We start from the raw sequence: 18,642 nt of genomic DNA, 5'->3' as shown, positions 1-18,642 counted from the left end.
AAATAGAGACTTTAAAAATAACGTAAGTATCAGCCAGAAAACAGAGGAAGTGCACCATCAGTGTAATTGTCCCATTATCCTAAGTAGAAAACAAAAGGTCTCTCTCCGCTCTGCTAAGCGAGATGCTATAAAAGAAAATTCAATACAGACCCAAGCAGATCTCAGTTGGTCACCACCAAATCCACGGGGGGCTGTAGGAAACACGTGTAACAAACAGGAAGGTTTATTCGGTCGGCGTAACAGCACCGTGATGGTCCCATCTGTATTTCTTTGCCGTCGTTGGAGCCCGGTTGGGCCCAGGATATGAGAGAGTCAAGGTGGGTGAGGTAATACCTTTTATTGGACCAGCTTCTGTTAGTGACAGAGACAAGCTTTGGAGCTTACACAGAGCTCTGCGTCTCTGTTAGAAGCGGGGCCAATAAAAGATATTACCTCACCCACCTTCTCTCTCTCATCTCCAATTTCACACTTTGTCCCTCTCACTGAGCTCTTGTGAGTTTCGTCAGTCGAGAAGAGCCGCTGGGGCAGGCCCTGCTATTCCAAGCCACGCTGTCACATCCGCCCCATAGTATCATCCACTTGCCAACCAGTTCCCGTGTTTGCTCTCGGGAGGCGGCTCCAGATCCTCCCTCCTCGGACGGTTAGAAAGCTCATTTCCAGCCTCTGTTTATCCAGACCCAGTTGTTCTCGTGCCACTGTTGTCCTTTAGCTTCCACAGCTCTGCTCTCCCCGCGTCCCAGGTGTCTGCTCCCCATTTGTATTTATAGAGAGTAATCAGATCCGTTCTCCTGGCCTGCGTTTTAGGCTAAGCCCAGGTCTGTCAGTCTCCTCATAAGATCGGCTCTCTATTGCCCTGTTCGTCCTAGCAGCCCCTCTTTGCACCTGAATTCCTCTTTCTCGATCCTGGGCAACCAGAGTTGGACACCGTATCGCAGGTGTGGTCTTCCCAGTGCCCAATGGCACTAATGCTTCTTGGTTGTGACCGGATATACCTCACCTGCACCATCGTAGGGTGGCATTTGCAAGTCTCAAAGGGAGAGAGGGAAATTTTTGTCCAACTCCCCTCAGAGAACTGGAGATAGAACACAGGAGTCCTGGCTCCAAGCCCTGCCCTACAGACTCCCTTCCCCTACTCGGAGCCTGGGATAGAACCCAGGAGTCCTGATTCCCAGCCCCTCCTGCTCTAACCCACTAGACCCCACTCCCCTCCCAGAGATAGAACAGAGAAGTCCCAGGCTAGAATCAGACCAGGGTCCTCCTGGGGTGTGTGTGTGTCCTTTGTGTGTGTGTGTGTGTGTGGGGGGGGTGATCTAATTTCATTCCCAGGATTCCCTTCAACAAACTAGTTATGCCACTAATTCTAACTACCTACAGACACACAATGTTCTCCATCAGCCGAATCCAACTTAAACCAGTTGCAGAGATGTTTTTTCAGGCAAGTGAATTGAAGTCTAAACCCCTTGTGTCAAGGGGAAGAGGGTTTGCCAAGGACAGATGTTCAAGAGCGGTTCGGTTCAGAAGTAACCTACAGCCTTTAAGGCTTGGGCTAGAGAACATCTAGAAATTTAGATCAGGCTCGGAAGATGGAGTCCTGACTCCTAGGCCCATCCACCAACTTCTGGCCCACTAGACCCAAGTCAGGGACAGAACCCAGGAGTCCTGATTCCTAGACTAGTGCATTAATCACAGGCCCGTCTTCTTGGCATGAAGTCAATTTTGTCCACCTCACCATTACTATGGTTTGATCACGGATAGAGAAATGTTTATATCACACACACACACTCACTCACTCTCTCTCTCTATCCCAGTTTACTAATAGGTAGTGGGGACACACACACAAACACCCCAATTCTCCCTGCTTCCCATGCAGTATCCTAGCCCCCCTGGACAGCTCAGGGCACAGGCCACCCCATCAGTGTCCTGTCTCCAGCAGTGGCTGATCTCTGCTGATTCAGAGGGGCGGGGGGAGACAATCCCAGATACTGCCGGCCAACTGTGCAATGGGGCAGGTAGGGGGTGAATTCCTTCCTGACCCCTACAGGTGACCAGCAGAAACCCTGAAGCATGAAGCCCAAACCCTTGTCACCCAGGGATCACCCTTAGTATCGGGGCTCTGTAAAGAGGGAAGGGGACCCTCCAATTTCTTAACTCCACAGCACCTGGGCATGCAGTTCAAAGGAGAGCTGGGGTGGGGATGGGGGCAAGCCAGAGGAGATGGGGTGCCAGGGGGTCGATGTGGGGGTTGGGATTCTGCTGTTTCAAGTGAATCATAGCCAGAGCGCCCTGTGGAACCAGAAAGATTTGTGCATGGGGCAGCAGAAGCCAAGAGTCAGGGATAGATCCCCAGCTGGGATCTGGCCCCATTGACCCCAATGGAGCTATGGCCGAGTGACCTGAGTAACTCCTGAGTCCTATCCCTGGCTCTGGGACGGGGTGGGGTTTGGTGGGTTAGAAGAGGGGGGCTGGGAGTCAGGGCTCCTGGGTTCCATACCCCACTGCCTGTGATGTTGGGCAAATCCTTCCAAACTGCTGGGCCTCCGTTGGAAAGAATCCAGCGGAGGGCAACAAAAATGATTACGGGGCTGGAGCACATGACTTATGAGGAGAGGCTGAGGGAACTGGGATTGTTTAATCTGCAGAAGAGAAGAGTGAGGGGGGATTTAATAGCTGCTTTCAACTACCTGAAGGGGGGTTCCAAAGAGGATGGATCTAGACTGTTCTCAATGGTGGCAGATGACAGAACAAGGAGTAATGGTCTCAAGTTGCAGTGGGGGAGGTCTAGGTTGGATATTAGGAAACACTGTTTCACTAGGAGGGTGGTGAAGCACAGGAATGGGTTACCTAGGGAGGTGGTGGAATCGCCTTCCTTAGAGGCTTTTAAGGTCAGGCTTGACAAAGTCCTGGCTGGGATGATTTAGTTGGGGATTGGTCCTGCTTTGAGCAGGGGGGTTGGACTAGATGACCTCCTGAGGACCCTTCCAACCCTGATCTTCTATGATTCTGACCCCTGCTGGGGATCTGGCCCCATTGACCCCAATGAAGCTATGGCTGAGTGATACCTGCTGGGGATCAGGCCTTCACTCCTCCACCCTTTTCCAAGGCAGCCCCCAGCAGACCCCCCCTGAGCTGTCTGATGGCCTTTGCATTCAGTGAGGTCCTGGCTTTGCAAATAAAGATCTTGCCAGGGAATCAATTACTAGTTCCCCGTGACCTCTACTCCAGTCACTCCCACAGACTCAGCGGAAGTTGTTCGGGTTCGTATTCCTCTACTAGCCCTTCCACGTTCATCCTCGCTGCAGGAGAGCATAATTTTCAGCGGGGAAAGAGACAAGACAGACACAATCCCAGCCACTGGGGGGCAGCAGGGACCCAAGCAAATCCACGTTCTTGCTCCAGGGAAGGGGCTAGTGAGACCCATGGACAGCAAGAGGGTAATGAGAGAAAAGGGGGCAGAGATGCCCTACCCTAGCCAAAAGCAATGACTCAGGAGTGAGGGTCTCCGGCCTGTGCCATACAGGTCAGACTAGCTGCTCACAATGGTCCCATCAGGGCTTGGCGGGAAGCGTCCCCCAAAGCAGTGGGAGCCCTAATGCTGGACTTTTGGGAAGCAAAGGGGAGGGCTGTGAAGTCAGGGCTGAATGGAAGAGATATCCGAGAGGGGAAGGATGGGCCTTGTTATTAAGGCAGGGGGCTGGGCACCAGGACTCCTGGGTTCTATTCCTGACTCTGGGATGGAGTGGAGTCTGGTGGGTCAGAAGAAGGGGCCTCCAGTCAGGGCTCCTGAGTTCCATACCCCACTGCCTGTTATGTTGGGCAAATCCTTCCAAATTGCTGGGCGTCAGTTTCCCCCATTGTAGAACAGAGAATGACCTGTTTTCTAGACTCCATGCGCTGTCTCTGTGCAAGACCTGGCACAGCAGAAGCCAGGATCTCAGTTGGGATGGAGGGGGTCTGTGGAGCAGTTGGCATGATGGGGGCCTAGACCTTAGCTAGGGGGGGTCCACGCAGCATCTGACACAACCAGGGGTACTTGAGGGGGGCTGTGTCGACCTGCCCCATTACAAACACAGGACAAAAAGGTTCTCGTTTAGGAAGTCAAGGCCACTGATGCTTTCAGGCAGGGATCCCACAAAGGATCAGGCCTCTGCTTAACGTTAAGCTCCCCTCGAACGCCACTCGAGCACATTGTAGAAAGGGAAACATGGCCAAGGGCAGGTTTAAATCATGAGGCCTGCACGGAGCCCCAGCTCCAGGAGTCCATGGGATTAATGCACAAGAACCTGAGTGATAACAAAATGTGGTGCTGGCTCTCAACCTTGGGGCAAAACAAGGATCCCCCCCACTTTCACTGTTTTTTCTTTTTAAATAAAAACTAATGATTTTTAAACAGGTAGCGATTGCTACAGGTGTGTATATATAGGTATGGCGGGGGGGGTCTAGTGGTTGGAGAAGTCTAATGCCAGACTTGGATTCTATTCCCAGCTCCGCCAGTGGCCTGCTGTGACACATCAGCCTCAGTTTACCCTTCTGCAAAATGGGGATAACACCACCGACCTCCTCCGCGAAGTGAGTTGGGAACCACTGCTGGAAAGCGCTCGGTATTATGATACCGGTACAAAGGTCGCCCATAGAACTAAACCAAAACGCTTCCCACATAGCTGCAGGACCTTTGTCTCTGTGCTTTCGGGAGCCCCGGGTTCGGACTCTGACCGAGTACATAACAACAACAAAATGATCCGGCCTGAGCGGGGTCGAGTTTTTTCTCGGTGAGATTTTTAGTTAATTAATAAAAAACAAAACATCTTAAATACAACGCATTTCCCTACGCCGCCCCCGCCCGCACACAAAAGTCTAACCAACATTTTCTTCTTATACAAACTTTGTCCCCGAATTTCACTAACGATCGGCTGGAAATAAAAGTCCAGCGCACTCGATAGCAACTTGAGCACTGGACCCACCTCTGCGCTCGGAGGCCAGAAGACTTTTTAAAGGGAAAATTCCCCTTCCCCGCTAGATCAGATAAACTTAGCTAAGGAGAGCTAACTACGCTGAGGCCAGTGGTCCTATACCTCTCATCCCCTCTACAGAACGCTCTGAGACAAGCAACAATCAAAGAATGATGAGGGTTCCGGTTAAGAGGGGCTGTTTGTCCAACTACAAATTTTGTCCTGGTATTACTATGGCAGTGAGGGGGTGATTTCTTCCCTGATATAGTTCCAGCAGGACAATCAAACATGGAGACACTTACACTGGTATAAATGTGTCTTATACTGGTGTAGCTTAATGCCCTTCCTGTACGAGAATAGCTACACTGGGAGAAGCACCTTTATGTCAGTACAACTTCATCCACGCTGGGGCCACTCCTGTATTAACTACATCAGGTGAAAACTTTCCATCTGCACTGTTTTTTTTTGTGGAAAATTGGGTTTTTAGAAAAAAGGATCAGTTGTCCCCAGAAATTTTCAATTTGTTGTAAAAAAAAAAAAAAAAGGTTGGAAATTGAAATATTGCTATTTGGAGAGAGCCCAGCGCTGCCTCATGGGATGCACAGGTCCATTACCTCATGTCCCTGTTCTCTTCTGTAGATCAGGCTGATCAACCGGACTATCTTTCCCATGATGCACTGCTTCCCCTCTCCCAGACTGGAGACTGTGTGCATAATGGCAGGTATAGCTCAGGCATCTCATGCTCTCATTTGCTTCTGGAAGCCGTGTTCCATGAGTGGCCTACATCTCCCATGATGCACCATGTTCTCCCATCTTGCAGAGGTGTTCCATCATGGGAGATATAATTCAACCAGGGAGTGCATCCTGTCAGGAGAATGGAGAGCATGAAGTAATCAAACTACAATTCCCATGATACACTGCAGCAACTCAAGAGGAACGACCATGGTGCATCATGGGAAATATAGGCTGACCAGGAAGCCCAGCCTATAAGAGAGAAAAGGAAGATGAGGCACCTTAACTACACCTCCCAGCAGGCACTGCGGAAGCATTTCTAAAGCAAAACTATTCAGTTTTCAGCTTTTAAAAAATAGAACTTTTGCCAAAAAAAAAAAAAAAAAAAAAAATGAATTTTCAACAGAAAGTTAACCCCCTCAGCCCTCCCGAAAAATGAAAAACAGACTAATTTAGCTTCCTTCTAAAAATTTCCAACCGGGATGGAATATAAAATTTTTTGTGTGTTTAGACAAGACCCTAAGAAACTTAATACCACCTTTATAAGACCTGCCTTGCACTGAGAAATCTTGGCTGGGGTCCGGAGAGCAAATATCGTTGCTATCGTGTGGGCTGGGCTGTATTTCAAAACGAAAAACAGAAGAGAGAGAGAGAGACAGAGAGAACAGGAAGCCGAGATGCTTGTTTATAAAACAAGCACCGGGGCTTTGCCGAATTTATAAGCGTATCACAGATCACACAGATGCATGGGGGTATCAAACCAGCCCTCTCTCGAGGCAGATGGTTGGGTGGAAAAATGAACGAGAATCCCAGGGCCAGCTGGTGAGTGGATGGAAAGGCTCAATAAAGGGCTATCGGAGGGCAGTACTTGGTCTCCACTTCTCCTTAGAGGCTCGTTAGATAAAACCCGTTTTATCATTGACGGCAGGAGTTTTGAGATTCAGAGGCCCAAATCCAGGCTCAGTTCTCCTAGGCAGCAACAACATTTTAAAATAATCATCACAAATCAATCTGTGTCTCATTAGATAGGTGGAAACTGCTTTTGGCGCACCTCCACCAGCAGCACACGAGGGGGCAGAAGTGAGTCTACCGCATGCTGCCTTTCCATTATTTCTATCACTATAGCACGAGAAGCCCAGCTGTGCACCAGGATCACTGTGCAAGGTGCTGTACAAACACAGATCAATCAAGCGAGCTACTTAAAAAGCTTTACTCCACCAGGAGGGAGGTAGCTAAAGAGCTGGGGAAACTGAGTCAGGGCATTCTCCAGTCTGGGTCTAAGATTAGTTTGTGGCGAAGCCAGGATAGAACCCAGTGATCAGCACTGCAGGGAGCTCAAACTTGGCTCCAAAGCTAAAGTCACTTACAAATAACAGAGCTGAATGTAAGGGGGCAGGAAACCCCCAGATTTATTGGTTTTTATTCCACACTGAAGAGCCACCAAATTACAGCTGAGGGACGAACAAGGGAGTCACTTAAATATTAACATGGTTTCAGGAGGGGAACAAGGACTAATGGTTAGACCAGGGGATGGACAGGGGCTGGGAGTCAGGACTCCTAGGTTCTATCTCCAGCTCTGGGAGGGGAGTCTAATGGGTTAGATTGGAGGGGGCTGAGAGTTTGGTTTTGTGGTTGGAGTGGGGGGATAGAATCTTCTTTTAAAACCGTTCCACGTACCGAGACAAATACAGGAAAAATTTATGTGCTGGCGTTTCTAAAAGAGAAGACTGCTTTGTGTGAGAGCTCTGAGTACCGTCAGGATTTCTGCAATACACTTACATATTCTGCACCATAGGACAATAAAAAATATTCATACATCTTGGATCAGTAGCACAATGATAACTATTTCTGGGAGGTATAACTATATTTTATCCCAACCCACGAAGAAGGAAATTTTTTCTACAATCGCAATTCGATACCTCAGTTGAAAACACCCCAACATTTTTCTCTCTCTTGAAAGACTGGTAATGTTTTTTGGGTTTTTTTTTTTCCTCCTCCCCCCACATAAAATGAATCTTGAAGCAAATTGTTTCAAAGGAATTTTGAAGACAAATGTGTGTTGTTCACAAGGGAAAAGTTGGTTTAAAATTGAGATTTTTTTTTTTTTCCTGAAAAGAATCAAAAGATTTAAAATTTGTATTTTCCTTTTCTCCTTATACAGAAATTTAGTTCTCTTAAAAAAAAGTTTGTTTTTGTTTTGGGAGGGAAATTATTATAATTAAGGCAATTAGTTCTCAGTACAAAAAGTGTGTCTTTTTATTAGTTTGCTTCTTTAATAAAAAGTTTTGTTTTAAGACCAACTTTTGCTGATTGAGGAGGAAATTTAAAAAATATCTATAATTCTCTCCCTCTTCCAAAAAAACACAACAAAAAAAGTCGCAGACAAAATGTGTCTATTTTTAAAACTTTTTTTTAAATTACAGATATTTGAAATTAAATATATTTAGACTTTTTGCAGGGGGCATCTTAGCCAATTTTGGGGAGGGGGGAGGTAAAAAGGAGACTTTTTTTTCCCATGGGTGTCAATTTTTAGGAGCAAAATTATTATTTTTTCTAATGAAAGCCATTTTTAAAATGTCCTCCTTCTTCTCCAATAACAGACACCATTTAAAAAGGAGCTGGGAATTGGTCAAAACAAACCAGCAAATTAAATTCTACAAACGTCGAAAAACCAAACCAAACTAAAAACATGGCACCAATGTTGGGTGTGGGTTTTTTTTTTTAAACCACAACGTTCAGGCTCCCGTGCAGGAGATCACTGGAGCGTCATCTGAACCAATTTCAGTGGAATCCGTTGAGAATTACAGCCAAGCTGATTAAAAACTTGACTGTAATCAATTGGATTTAAGCACATGCTTAAAGTGGGCGCTTAAGATCTCTCCTGAATTGGGGGCCGAAACAAGGTAACATAGGGTTAAGAGGAAAGTTCTCAGAAGCACAAAAAGGCAGCAGAGAATCAAATGAACACTGCTTCCCCTCACCCACCCATTGGAGAACTGGGGTCCACCCCAAAACCTCCCTCACTGATTGTTCCGTGGCACCCACAAACTGCCTCCCTCCCACTGGCAGACTGGGCACCACTCCCACCCACCCCCATTTGTGCCTCTGAAAATTCCTCCCCTTCCTAATGATTTGGTACTAGGACAACGATCAACATTGACTCCCCCCCTCCATCTCTCCATCCCCTCTCGCCCTCCCATCCCCACCACCCACACATTCGCACAGTCATTCGCACGACCCTCAGCTAACTTGCCCCATGGAGGCAGCGGCACTGCCATCCACCCCCGTGTCTTGGCAGGAGCCCGCCTCAGGCCCCTGGGCCCCTCCTGTGGCAGCGTGGCAGGCCTTGGCATGGCTGGCCAGGCGGCTGGAAGTCCGGAAGGCCTGGCCGCAGTCCGGACAGCGGCGGCCTTTCTTGTCCGAGTGGGTGCGGAGGTGGTAGGTGAGGGCCAGGAGGTTGTGGAATTCCTTGAGGCAGGCTGGGCAGCGGTAGAGACCGGTGGTGTGGACCTTCTTGTGGTGGAGGAGGCTGCCAGCGTGGCGGTACGTCCGCTCACAACGGTCGCACTTGTAGGGGCGCAGGTCCACCAGGCCGTTGGTGCCAGGAGTGGCCCCAGCCTCTGCCTCGGCCTGGTGCCGCCACAGGTGCTGGACCAAGTCCCGAGAGGCCCGGTAGGCCTTGCCGCACTCTGAGCACTCAAAACGCTTCTTAGTGTGGACCCGGCCATGGTTCTTGAGGGCTGATGGGGTGGGAAATTGCTTGGGGCAGACCGGGCACTGGAAAGGGCCACGGGGCGCCGGAGTGACGCCCACTGGGGTTTGGGTGCCAGCGTCAACATGGCCACCTGAGGCACCAACTGATGCACTGCCCACATGGCTGCCTGAGGCACCACCAACATGGCCACCTGAGGCACCAACTGATGCACTGCCAACATGGCTGCTGTCAACATGAGGGCCTGAGGTACCATCAACATTGCCACCTGAGGTAGTGCCAAGATGGCCACCGTCACCGTGGCCACCTGAGGCGTCAATGTGGCTGCCGCCCTGCTCCCGCCGGGCAGCCCGCCATTCTCGTGCCGTCTTGCTCCGGACAAGGCTACTGGGCTCCAGTAAGGGGCGGCTGGGGGAGCTCCTGCTGCCGGGACGAGGCCGGCGCTGGGCATGAATCAGCTGGTGCCTCACCAGCTGCCTCTGCCATTTGAAGGCTTTGCCGCAGTCAGGGCACCGGTGGCGCTTGACCTCGAAGTGGATGCGCTGGTGGTTCTTGAGGGCCATGAGGTTAGGATAGGCCCGGGGGCAGACGGGGCAGCAGTAATGGCCTGTCTTGTGGCTCTTGCGGTGGTTGAGAAGGCTGCCGGCATGGCGGTAGGTCCGCCCACACTGCTCACACCGGTATGGCCGCTCCTCGGGGTCCTTCTTGGAGGCAGCGGGTGGCTCCGAGACCCCACCACCATCAGTGTGGACCTTGCCTGCTCTCTTGGCGTGAGCCAACTTTCTGGAGGACGAGGAGGGCAGTGGCGGTCTCCTCTCGCGGTGGACACGCTGGTGGCTGGCCAGCTGCTTCTGGAGGCGGAAGGCCTTGGGGCACTGGGCGCACTTGTAGCGCTTGGTCTCGAAGTGGATGCGGTTGTGGTTCTTCAAGGCCATGAGGTTGTAGAACAGCTTCTGGCAGATGGCGCAGCGGAAGAGGCCAGTCTTGTGGGTCTGCTTGTGGTTGATCAGGCTGCCCGCGTGCTTGTAGCTCCGGCCGCACTGCTCGCAGCAGAAGGGGCGCTCCGACACGGCACCTTCCTCCCCACTGCCGCCCTCCTCCTCCTCCTCTTCCTCCTTGGCAACGCTGACCAGCTCTTCCTCCTCCTCCGGGTGCTGGGCGGCACAGTGTGCCTCCAGCCCCGCTGCCCCCTGGCACAGCTCCCCACAAACCTCACACACGTGCAGCTTGCACTCCTCGCCATCGCTGCCCCCTGGGTCCTGTTTTCCGGGAGCTGGGGCCGCGGCTGCCTCTCCTCCCTCCCTGCCTTGCGGGAGCGCTGGCTCCTTCCCTACATTGTCCCCGTTGCCGGCTGGCCGGCTGTCATTCAGCTTACACTTGGGGTGATTACGGAGATGGTTGCGGTAGGCGGACAGATTGGGGTACTGCCGAGAGCAGACGCCACACTGGTAATCTCCCACCTGGTGGGTCTTCTTGTGGTTGACCAGGCTGCCGCCGTGCCGGTAGGTTTTCCCGCACTGCCCACAGGCATAGGGGCGGCTGTCTGGGGGCGTCAGGCCGGATTTCTGCTCCTCCGGCAGCTCCGGACGCGGTCCCAGCCGCAGCTGGATGGTGGTGTCAGCCAACGCCGCTTCCTTCTCCTCCCGGTGGCCCAGGCTGTGCTCTTCGAGGCTTGCCATGTCATCGAACGTCTGCCCGCAGTAGCCACAGATATGGGAAAGGAGCATCTCTTCCTCCCCGTCGCGCTCATCTGGCCGCCCCTCTGCCTCCTGCTGGAGCCCGGGGAAAGCTGCATCCTCGCCGGCCTCCAAGCTGCCTTCCCGTGGCTCCCCCTCCCCGCCGTGAGCCAGGCCGTGGTGGTGCTGCAGGTCCGTCTCGCTCGGGAAGATCATGCCGCAGAGGCTGCAAAGGAAGGGACGTTCCTCGGTGCTGGCGCCTGGCTGCTGGGCCATGGCATGGCCACGGAAGTGGCTCTTCAGCGCCTCCAGGTTTGAGTACTCCTTCGGGCACAGGGAACACTGGTATATGCCCAGCTGCTGGTCGTGCTTGTGGTCGAGGATTTCGCACGGGTAGGGCTGAGAGTTGGGGCTGCTGGGTGGTGACGCTTCGGCCTCCTCCTCTTTCGGGTGTTGCCAACCGTTCACCGCGCTGCCTCCCCGCAGATTGTAGCTCCGCTGGGGCCCTTCCTCGTCTAGCGTCCCCTCCTCTCCAACCCGGGTACACTCCGGGCCACCACGCCCAACATCTCCACTTCCCTCCAGCTGCATCGTGCCGTCAGGGGCATCTCTGGGCTCCGCCTCCGCCACGCCCCCTTCCTCTTCCTCCTCCGCCCCCGCCCGGCCCTTCCTCGGCTTCTGGTGGCCCCGTAAGTGGCTCTTGAAGGCAGCCACGTTGGAGAAGCGTTTGGCACAGAGCGAGCACTCAAAATCCCCTGTCTGGTGCGTCTGTTTGTGGTTTATCAGGCTGCCTGAGTGGCGGTAGGACTTGCCACAGAGCTCGCAGCTGTACACCCGTCTGCCCGGCAGCTCCGCCTCGCCCTCTCCCGTGCCAGGCTCCCCGTCGCCGTGCGCCAGAGCGTGGCTCTGCAAACTGCCCAGATCATGAAAGATCATCCCGCAGCAGCCACAGATGTGAGACATCCCCGGTGCCGGCCCCGCCGCCTCCAATTCCTCCACATCTCGCTTGATGGCCTGCAGCAGCGCCACCTCCCGCGTGTGGACGCTACCCGGTTCCTCCTCCTCCTTCCCCTCCTGGGGGCAGGGGACGGCCTCCCCGGGCGCGTGGCGCAGCTGGTGCCACTGGAACTCTGCCGCCTCCTCAAAGCTCTCGCCGCAGCTGGTGCAGGCGTAGCTCTCCCGCTCCTTGCTCCGCGCCGCTCGGAAATGCATGCGGACGTGGTTGCGTAGGGCCATCAGGTTGGTGTACTGCTTGGGGCACAGGGAGCACTGGTAGACGCCCGTCCGGTGGGTGTGCCGATGGTTGACCAGGCTGCCCCGGTGCCGGTAGGTCCGGCCGCACTCCCCGCAGCGGTAAGGCCGCTCTTCTGATGCCCCGTCCTCCTCCTCCTCCACGCAACCAGTCTCCTCCTCTTTGAGAGCACCTCCTCCACCTGCTTCCCTGCGGCCCGGCGGATCCGTGGCCCTCTCCCCGCCAGCTGGCTCTGCGGGGCTCTGCTCGAGGTGGCAAGTGGCCTCTTCGGGCGCCGGGGGGCTGGAGTACTGGAGGCCGGGCCGGGAGGCCGGCTTGGATTTGAGGTGTATCCGCAGGTGGTTCTTGAGGGCCGCCAGGTTGAAGAGCTGTTTGCAGCAGAAGTTGCAGCTGTAGACGCCCGTCTGGTGACTTTTCTTGTGGTTGATGAGGCTGCCGGCATGGCGGTAGGTCCGGCCGCACTCCCCGCACCGGTAGGGCCGCGCTTGGTCTCCGTCCTTACTGCTGGCTTCCCAGGCTCCCTCCGAATCCATCGCGGGTTGGGCCAAGCCACCCCCATCCTCTTTCTCCTCTTCCTCCTCCTCCTCCTCCGGGTAGAGGCAGCTGTGGTTCCTCAGCTCCTCCTCATCGGCGAAGTTTCCCCCGCACCTCACGCACAGCTCCCCATCCGGATTGCCCCGGTCCCCGCCCCCAGCCTTCGCCCCGTCCTTCAAACTGCAGGGGGCGCCCTCTCCGAAGGCAGCCGGCGGCGGCTGGTAGATATCCAGCTTGGCCGAAGTCTCAATGGAGTCCTCCTCCGAGACGCTATGTTCCGAGCCCTCTGAGGGGGCTCTCCCAGCCCACCGGGCTTTCTCGTGGGCCTTCTGGTGGCTCAGCAGCTCGCTGGGCAGGCGGAAAGCCTTGCAGCACAACGGGCACTTGTAGGGGCGGTACTCCGAGTGCAGCCGGGAGTGGTTCTTGAGCGCCATGAGGTTGGAGAACTCCTTGAAGCAGACGGCGCACTGGTAGACGCCTAGCGTGTGGCTCTGCTTGTGGTTGGTGAGGCTGCCGGCGTGCTTGTAGGCCTTATCGCACTGGTTGCATTTATAGCGCCGCTCCTCTGCCGGCACGCCAGGGGCCTCCTGGCCTTCCTCCGCTTTGCCGGGGAACTCCAGCTGGGAGAAATCAGCCGGCACCACCGATTCGGCAATGTATTTCTCCAGGTTGCTCAGCAACGTCCCGGCGCCGCCGCCCTCTAGCACGGGGAAAACGTCGGCATCCGACGACGAGGAGTCCTGCCCTTGCTGGAAGTTGTTCTCCCCGTCCTCCTCCCCCTTCTGGTCGCGGCCGGCGTGGGCCGAATGGCGATGGCTGGCCAGCTGGGAGGCGACGCGGAAGCTGCGGCCGCAGTCCGGGCACCGGTGGCGCCGCTCCTCGGTGTGGATGCGGAGATGATTCTTCAGGGCCATGGGGTTGGAGAACTCCTTGTGGCACAGCAGGCAGGTGAAGAGTCCCACCTCGTGGGTGCGCCGGTGGTTGACCAGGCTGCCGGCGTGGCGGTAGCTCCGCTGACACTGCCCACATTTGAACGGCCGCTCCTCCCGCTGCGGCTGGCTCGGCTCGCAGCCGGGCTCTTCCATCGCTCACATCGGACGGCAGGGGGGCACTGTCTCCGCCGGCTTCACAGGGCCGGGCCAGCGGCCCGGAAAGCTCTGCTTCCGGCACAATGAGCCTGCATCCCCTCCTGCTGCTTCTTCCTCCTCCTCGTCTGGCTCCTTACGGCATCCCAAGGCGGCAGCTGTGGGGACACACGCAAGGGAAGAGGGGTTAAAACGCCGCCAAATGAGTGCCCCACATACAAGCCTCATGCCCGACTGCTACGGGACCCACGGCTTCATCCTCTCCAGACCAGGGGAGCTAAGCCCAAAGAAGCCCAAAAATTAGAACCAGACAGGGTTACCCTGGGCTATGCGGTTTGCTACCCTGGTGGGTGGAAGGATATCAGACAGCAAATGCCACACAGCAGAGCCAGGGATAGAACCCAGGAGTCCTGACTCCCAGCCCCCACCCCGCTCTAACCTACTCAACCCCACTCCCCTCCCAGGGCTGGGGATAGAACCCAGGAGTCCTGTTCTAAATAAAACAGCATGTAAGAAACTGAAGACAAACATCGGCTGTCTCAGGGTGTCGGGGAAGGGAAAACGAAGCTGGCCAGCCGGCCGGGCAGAACACCAGTCACAGACAGCTCTCTCTGGGACGCAAAGGAACCAAGCTGTCCCCTCCGCGGACTGGCTCCAAGCCGAGCACAGGTTACCAATACAACAGTCAGCAGGCCTCCTTCCCCGGCTTCCCCGCTTGTGTCGTGTTTCGGATGAGTACCGGGTTTAAGAAAAGCCTGGGGCTGCGGGTCAGGACTGAGGGGCACTAGCAGAGCAGGGGGGCGGGGAGCCCAGGGCTGGCATCACACGGGTCTGCGGAACGAGATTGAGGAGCACTGGCAGAACTGTGCACGCCCAGGTCAGGGATCTACATCCACCCCCCCTCCCCGCAGTCACGAACACTCAGTTCTCTCACAAAAGGAGCCAGGACTCCTGGGTTCTCTCCCCAGCTCTGGGAGAGGAGTGGGGTCTAGTGGGTTAGAGTGTGTGGCGGGGGTGGGCTGGGAGTCAGGACTCCTGGGTTCCATCGCTGGCTCTGAGAGGGGATGGGACTCTAGTGCAGGGGTTCTCAACCTCTCTCTCTGAGCCCCCCCCTTCCCCCAACACGCTATAAAAACTCCACAGCCCACCTGTGTCACAACAACTGGTTTTCTGCATATAAAAGCCAGGACTGGCGTTAGTGGGTAGCAAATAGGGTAATTGCCCGGGGCCCCACGCCACAGAGGGCCCCATGAAGCAAAGTTGCTCAGGCTCTTGCTTCAGCCCTGGGTGGTGGGGCTTCGGCTTTCTGCCCTGGGCCCCAGTGAGTCTAATGCTGGCCCTGCTAGACGGATCCCCTGACACCTGCTCACGGCCCCCCCAGGGGACCTCGGAATCCTGGTTGAGAACTGCTGCTCTAGTGGTTAGTGGAGGCTGGGAGTCAGGACGCCTGAGTTCTATACTCCGTGTCTTTGACCACTGAGTCACGCAGCCTACTGAGCAGGGAAGGGATAGCTCAGTGGTTTGAGCATTGGCCTGCTAAACCCAGGGTTGTGAGTTCAAACCTTGAAGGGGCCATTTAGGGATCTGGGGCAAAAATCTGTCTGGGGATTGGTTCTACTTTGAGCAGGGGGTTGGACTAGATGGCCTCCTGAGGTCCCTTCCAACCCCAGTAGTCTATGACCAAACAGGATAAGTCATTTCCCTTCTCTGTGCCTCAGTTTCCCCATCTCTAAATGGGGAAAACAGATACCAACTCATGTTTAGTAAGGCTATCATTAACACCTGCAATAAGTATCTTCTCCTTGATTAGGGCAAGGCTAACTTAACGCACACTGGTTTAATTATAATAATTAGAAAAGTGCATGACTCCATATTGCCACCTGTAATGAGGTAAAGTGCTAAATATAACTTGGATGCACCAGAGAAAAAACACTCATTAATTTATAACCTTTGCCCCTAAAAAACTATAACATCACCCAGGCACATTTCTCAGCACCATGAAGCCCGGGTGTGTGTGTGTGTGTGTGTGTGTGTGTGTGAGATAGCTCAGTGGTTTGAGCATTAGCCTGCTAAACCCAGAGTTGTGAGTTCAATCCTTGAAGGGGCCACTTAGGGATCTAGGGCAAAATCAGTACTTGGTCCTACTACCCTGTTTCCCCGAAAATAAGACAGTGTCTTATATTAATTTTTGCTCCCAAAGATGCGCTAGGTCTTATTTTCAGGGGATGTCTTATTTTTCAGAAATGAAAAATGCCTTATTATCGGTGGATGCCTTATTATCGGGGAGGTCTTATTATCGGGGGGATGCCTTATATTACAACGAGAGGCAAAACTGTAAGTAGGCCTTATTTTCGGAGGATGTCTTATTTTCGGGGAAACAGGGTAGTGAAGGCAGGGGGCTGGACTCGATGACCTTTCAGGGTCCCTTCCAGTCCTATGAGATAGGTATATCCCCATATATTATATTTCAGGTTCTGAATACCTGTAGCAGGTATTTTTTTTATTTATTTTAAAGATCAACAAAACATCAGGGTGGGAAAACACACACACGTTGGGGGGCCCCCCCGAATCCCTCTAGCAGGGGTAAGCACCAAACACACAGATTTATGTGACAAGGCAAAATTAACAATGGATGTTTTCTGCCCCCACAAGCAAAGATCACCGCTGGCTTGAGATGAAGCATAAGAAGTGGAAACCCTGGAGAAGAATTTGTGGCAGCATGACACGCAATCTGTTGGGGAACTTTAAGATTTGTGACTGGAGTAACTCATTAGCAATCTCTGGCCCACTGAAGGCAAAAGGAACACCAATCTCTCAGAGCAGGTGTGGGTGGGTGGCTGTTTTCCATTCAGTCGCTCTTTAAAATTGGGAGCCTTTTAAAAAAAAAAAAAAAAAAAAAGAGGCTTTCAAAGTTTCTAGCCTCCAACATGACTTGATCATGCTCATAGCAAGACAGGTAAATTAGGCCACTCCACAACCTTGGTAGAGAAAAAGACAGCTAAGACCTGTTTTGGGGGACAATACGTTTCACTCAGCGCTGAGATGCGGCTGCCTCTGGGGAACAGCCGCACAGTGACACAGCACGGGGATGATTCGCCTGGTGCTGAGATGCTGCCACTCTGGGGAGGGTCAGCTCAGTAACAGACACGTAACGATGCTGCGTGGGGACTACTCATCCTGCATTACGATGCAGCTGCTTCTAGGGCGGGACACAGCATGTAGGACACTCAGCCACTCCACATAATTTTTAGCTAAGGAAGGGCGAGAAACAATTGCATCTAATTTAAAATTGCAGGGAGGGGGGGGGATGGAATGAGCCAGGACTCCTGGGTTCTCTCCCCGGCTCGGCGGGGAGGGGGGTCTAGTGGGTTAAAGCAGAGAGGACTGGGAGCCAGGACTCCAAGCCAGGACTTCGGGGTTCCCAGCTCTGCTACACACTTCATTTACAGCCTCGGGCAAGTCCCCATCTCTGCGCCACAGTTTATCCATTCATAAAACGAGAATAACAATCTCCACCCACTTCATAAGCAGAACAGGAAAAAGTGTTTTAAAAGACTACAGATGGCTTTAGAACACAGATGGGGCCCTAACCAACCCCAGTACAACCCAGCACCCCCAAAAGCCAGCCTCTTACCTCCAGGGTCCAATAAAGCATCCCAGAGGTGACACACAGGCCCAGGGCAGGGGTGTTGAAGCAGTTTCCAGGGAGGGAGTCACAACCCAAGTGACAGCCAGACGCGGAGGCAAACACAGGATCTTCAGGGTACAAGGAGGAAATCTGTAGGGACGAACCCCCAAAATACAGGTCTCCCCGGGGTGCCTTATCCCCTAGGGGAGGGACCAGCACAGACTTTTGGTGGAGTTCAGTCTTCAATTCTGGATCCTAGCGGGGTCCGGATACAGGACGTAATGGGGGCTCCGAGCCCCAAAAGTCTGGGTCCAGACAGCGACTGGAGACAGGCGCTCACGGCTGAGGGAACTGAGCCCCAGATCGCAGGGTACCAGGCTGCTGTACCCCGAGTTGCTGGCTACAGAAGCTCCCAGGGGCTTGAACCCGGAGGGTCTGGATCCAGGGGTGTCCGAGAGGCGGGCGACACATCCCAGGGGTGTGAACCCCACGCTGCTGGAGACCGGAGCGCCCAGGGGTCGGTGAGGCTGGAGGCAGGTCCCAGAGGTGCGAACCCCAGTTCTGTGGTGGCAGGAGAGCCCAGGCCGGGCGAACCCCCACTTCTTCCAACGCAGGGCGCCCAGTCCAGGTGGGGGGCTCCCCGATCCACCGCCTCCTGCCCCCCCTGGAAGAGAAGAGACACCTGCCCCCTGGGGGGCTGATTTCCCAGCTGGGGGGGTCTCCAGGCGGGCAAGGCAATGCCACAGCCCCCCGTGGGGGTGGGAACCTGGCCCCCCAGCCCGTGGGGGTGGCTCTGGTCCGTCCCTCGTGGAGAGCAGGGTCCAGCCCCTGTAGCCCCCCCGCTCTGCCCTGCTGCTGGGGGGCGGGGGGCGTCTGCAACCCCCCAGGCCCTGCTGCCCCCTCCGCCAGGGGGCCGGGGCTGCAAGAGGCACCCAGGCTAGGGCACAACAAATACTTCCTTTTGTTGCTAGGAAACAGGAAATGTGCAGCGCAGAAAGGCTTCCCGCCAGGCCCGCCCCCCTCCCTGGGCATGGGGCTGCACTTCCGGGGGTGTCCCTTTGAAAGGGGCCCCCCACA

The 18,642-nt window shown here is 54.5% G+C and overlaps 1 protein-coding gene across 1 annotated transcript; it reads right to left on the bottom strand.

The window, feature by feature from the left end:
- Positions 1-8,619: 8,619 nt before the first annotated feature.
- On the bottom strand, positions 8,620-18,611 carry LOC117870602 (zinc finger protein 646-like). Its single transcript, XM_034757804.1, has 2 exons — positions 17,572-18,611; positions 8,620-14,095 (listed from the first exon to the last, which is right to left on the bottom strand). The coding sequence occupies exon 2, from the start codon at positions 13,935-13,937 to the stop codon at positions 8,919-8,921; it is 5,019 nt and encodes a 1,672-aa protein (XP_034613695.1). The 5' UTR covers positions 13,938-14,095; positions 17,572-18,611; the 3' UTR covers positions 8,620-8,918.
- Between the last annotated feature and the right edge of the window lie 31 nt (positions 18,612-18,642).

Source organism: Trachemys scripta, unplaced genomic scaffold (assembly GCF_013100865.1).
Source record: "Trachemys scripta elegans isolate TJP31775 unplaced genomic scaffold, CAS_Tse_1.0 scaffold_57, whole genome shotgun sequence".
NCBI classification, from domain to species: Eukaryota; Metazoa; Chordata; order Testudines; family Emydidae; genus Trachemys; species Trachemys scripta.
Note: the sequence above shows the minus strand (reverse complement) of the source record. Positions and strands in the feature narration are given on the sequence as shown.

Coding starts and splice junctions, on each gene's coding strand:
- LOC117870602 (XM_034757804.1), bottom strand. CDS start 13,937: ATGGAAGAGCCCGGCTGCGAGCCGAGCCAGCCGCAGCGGGAGGAGCGG.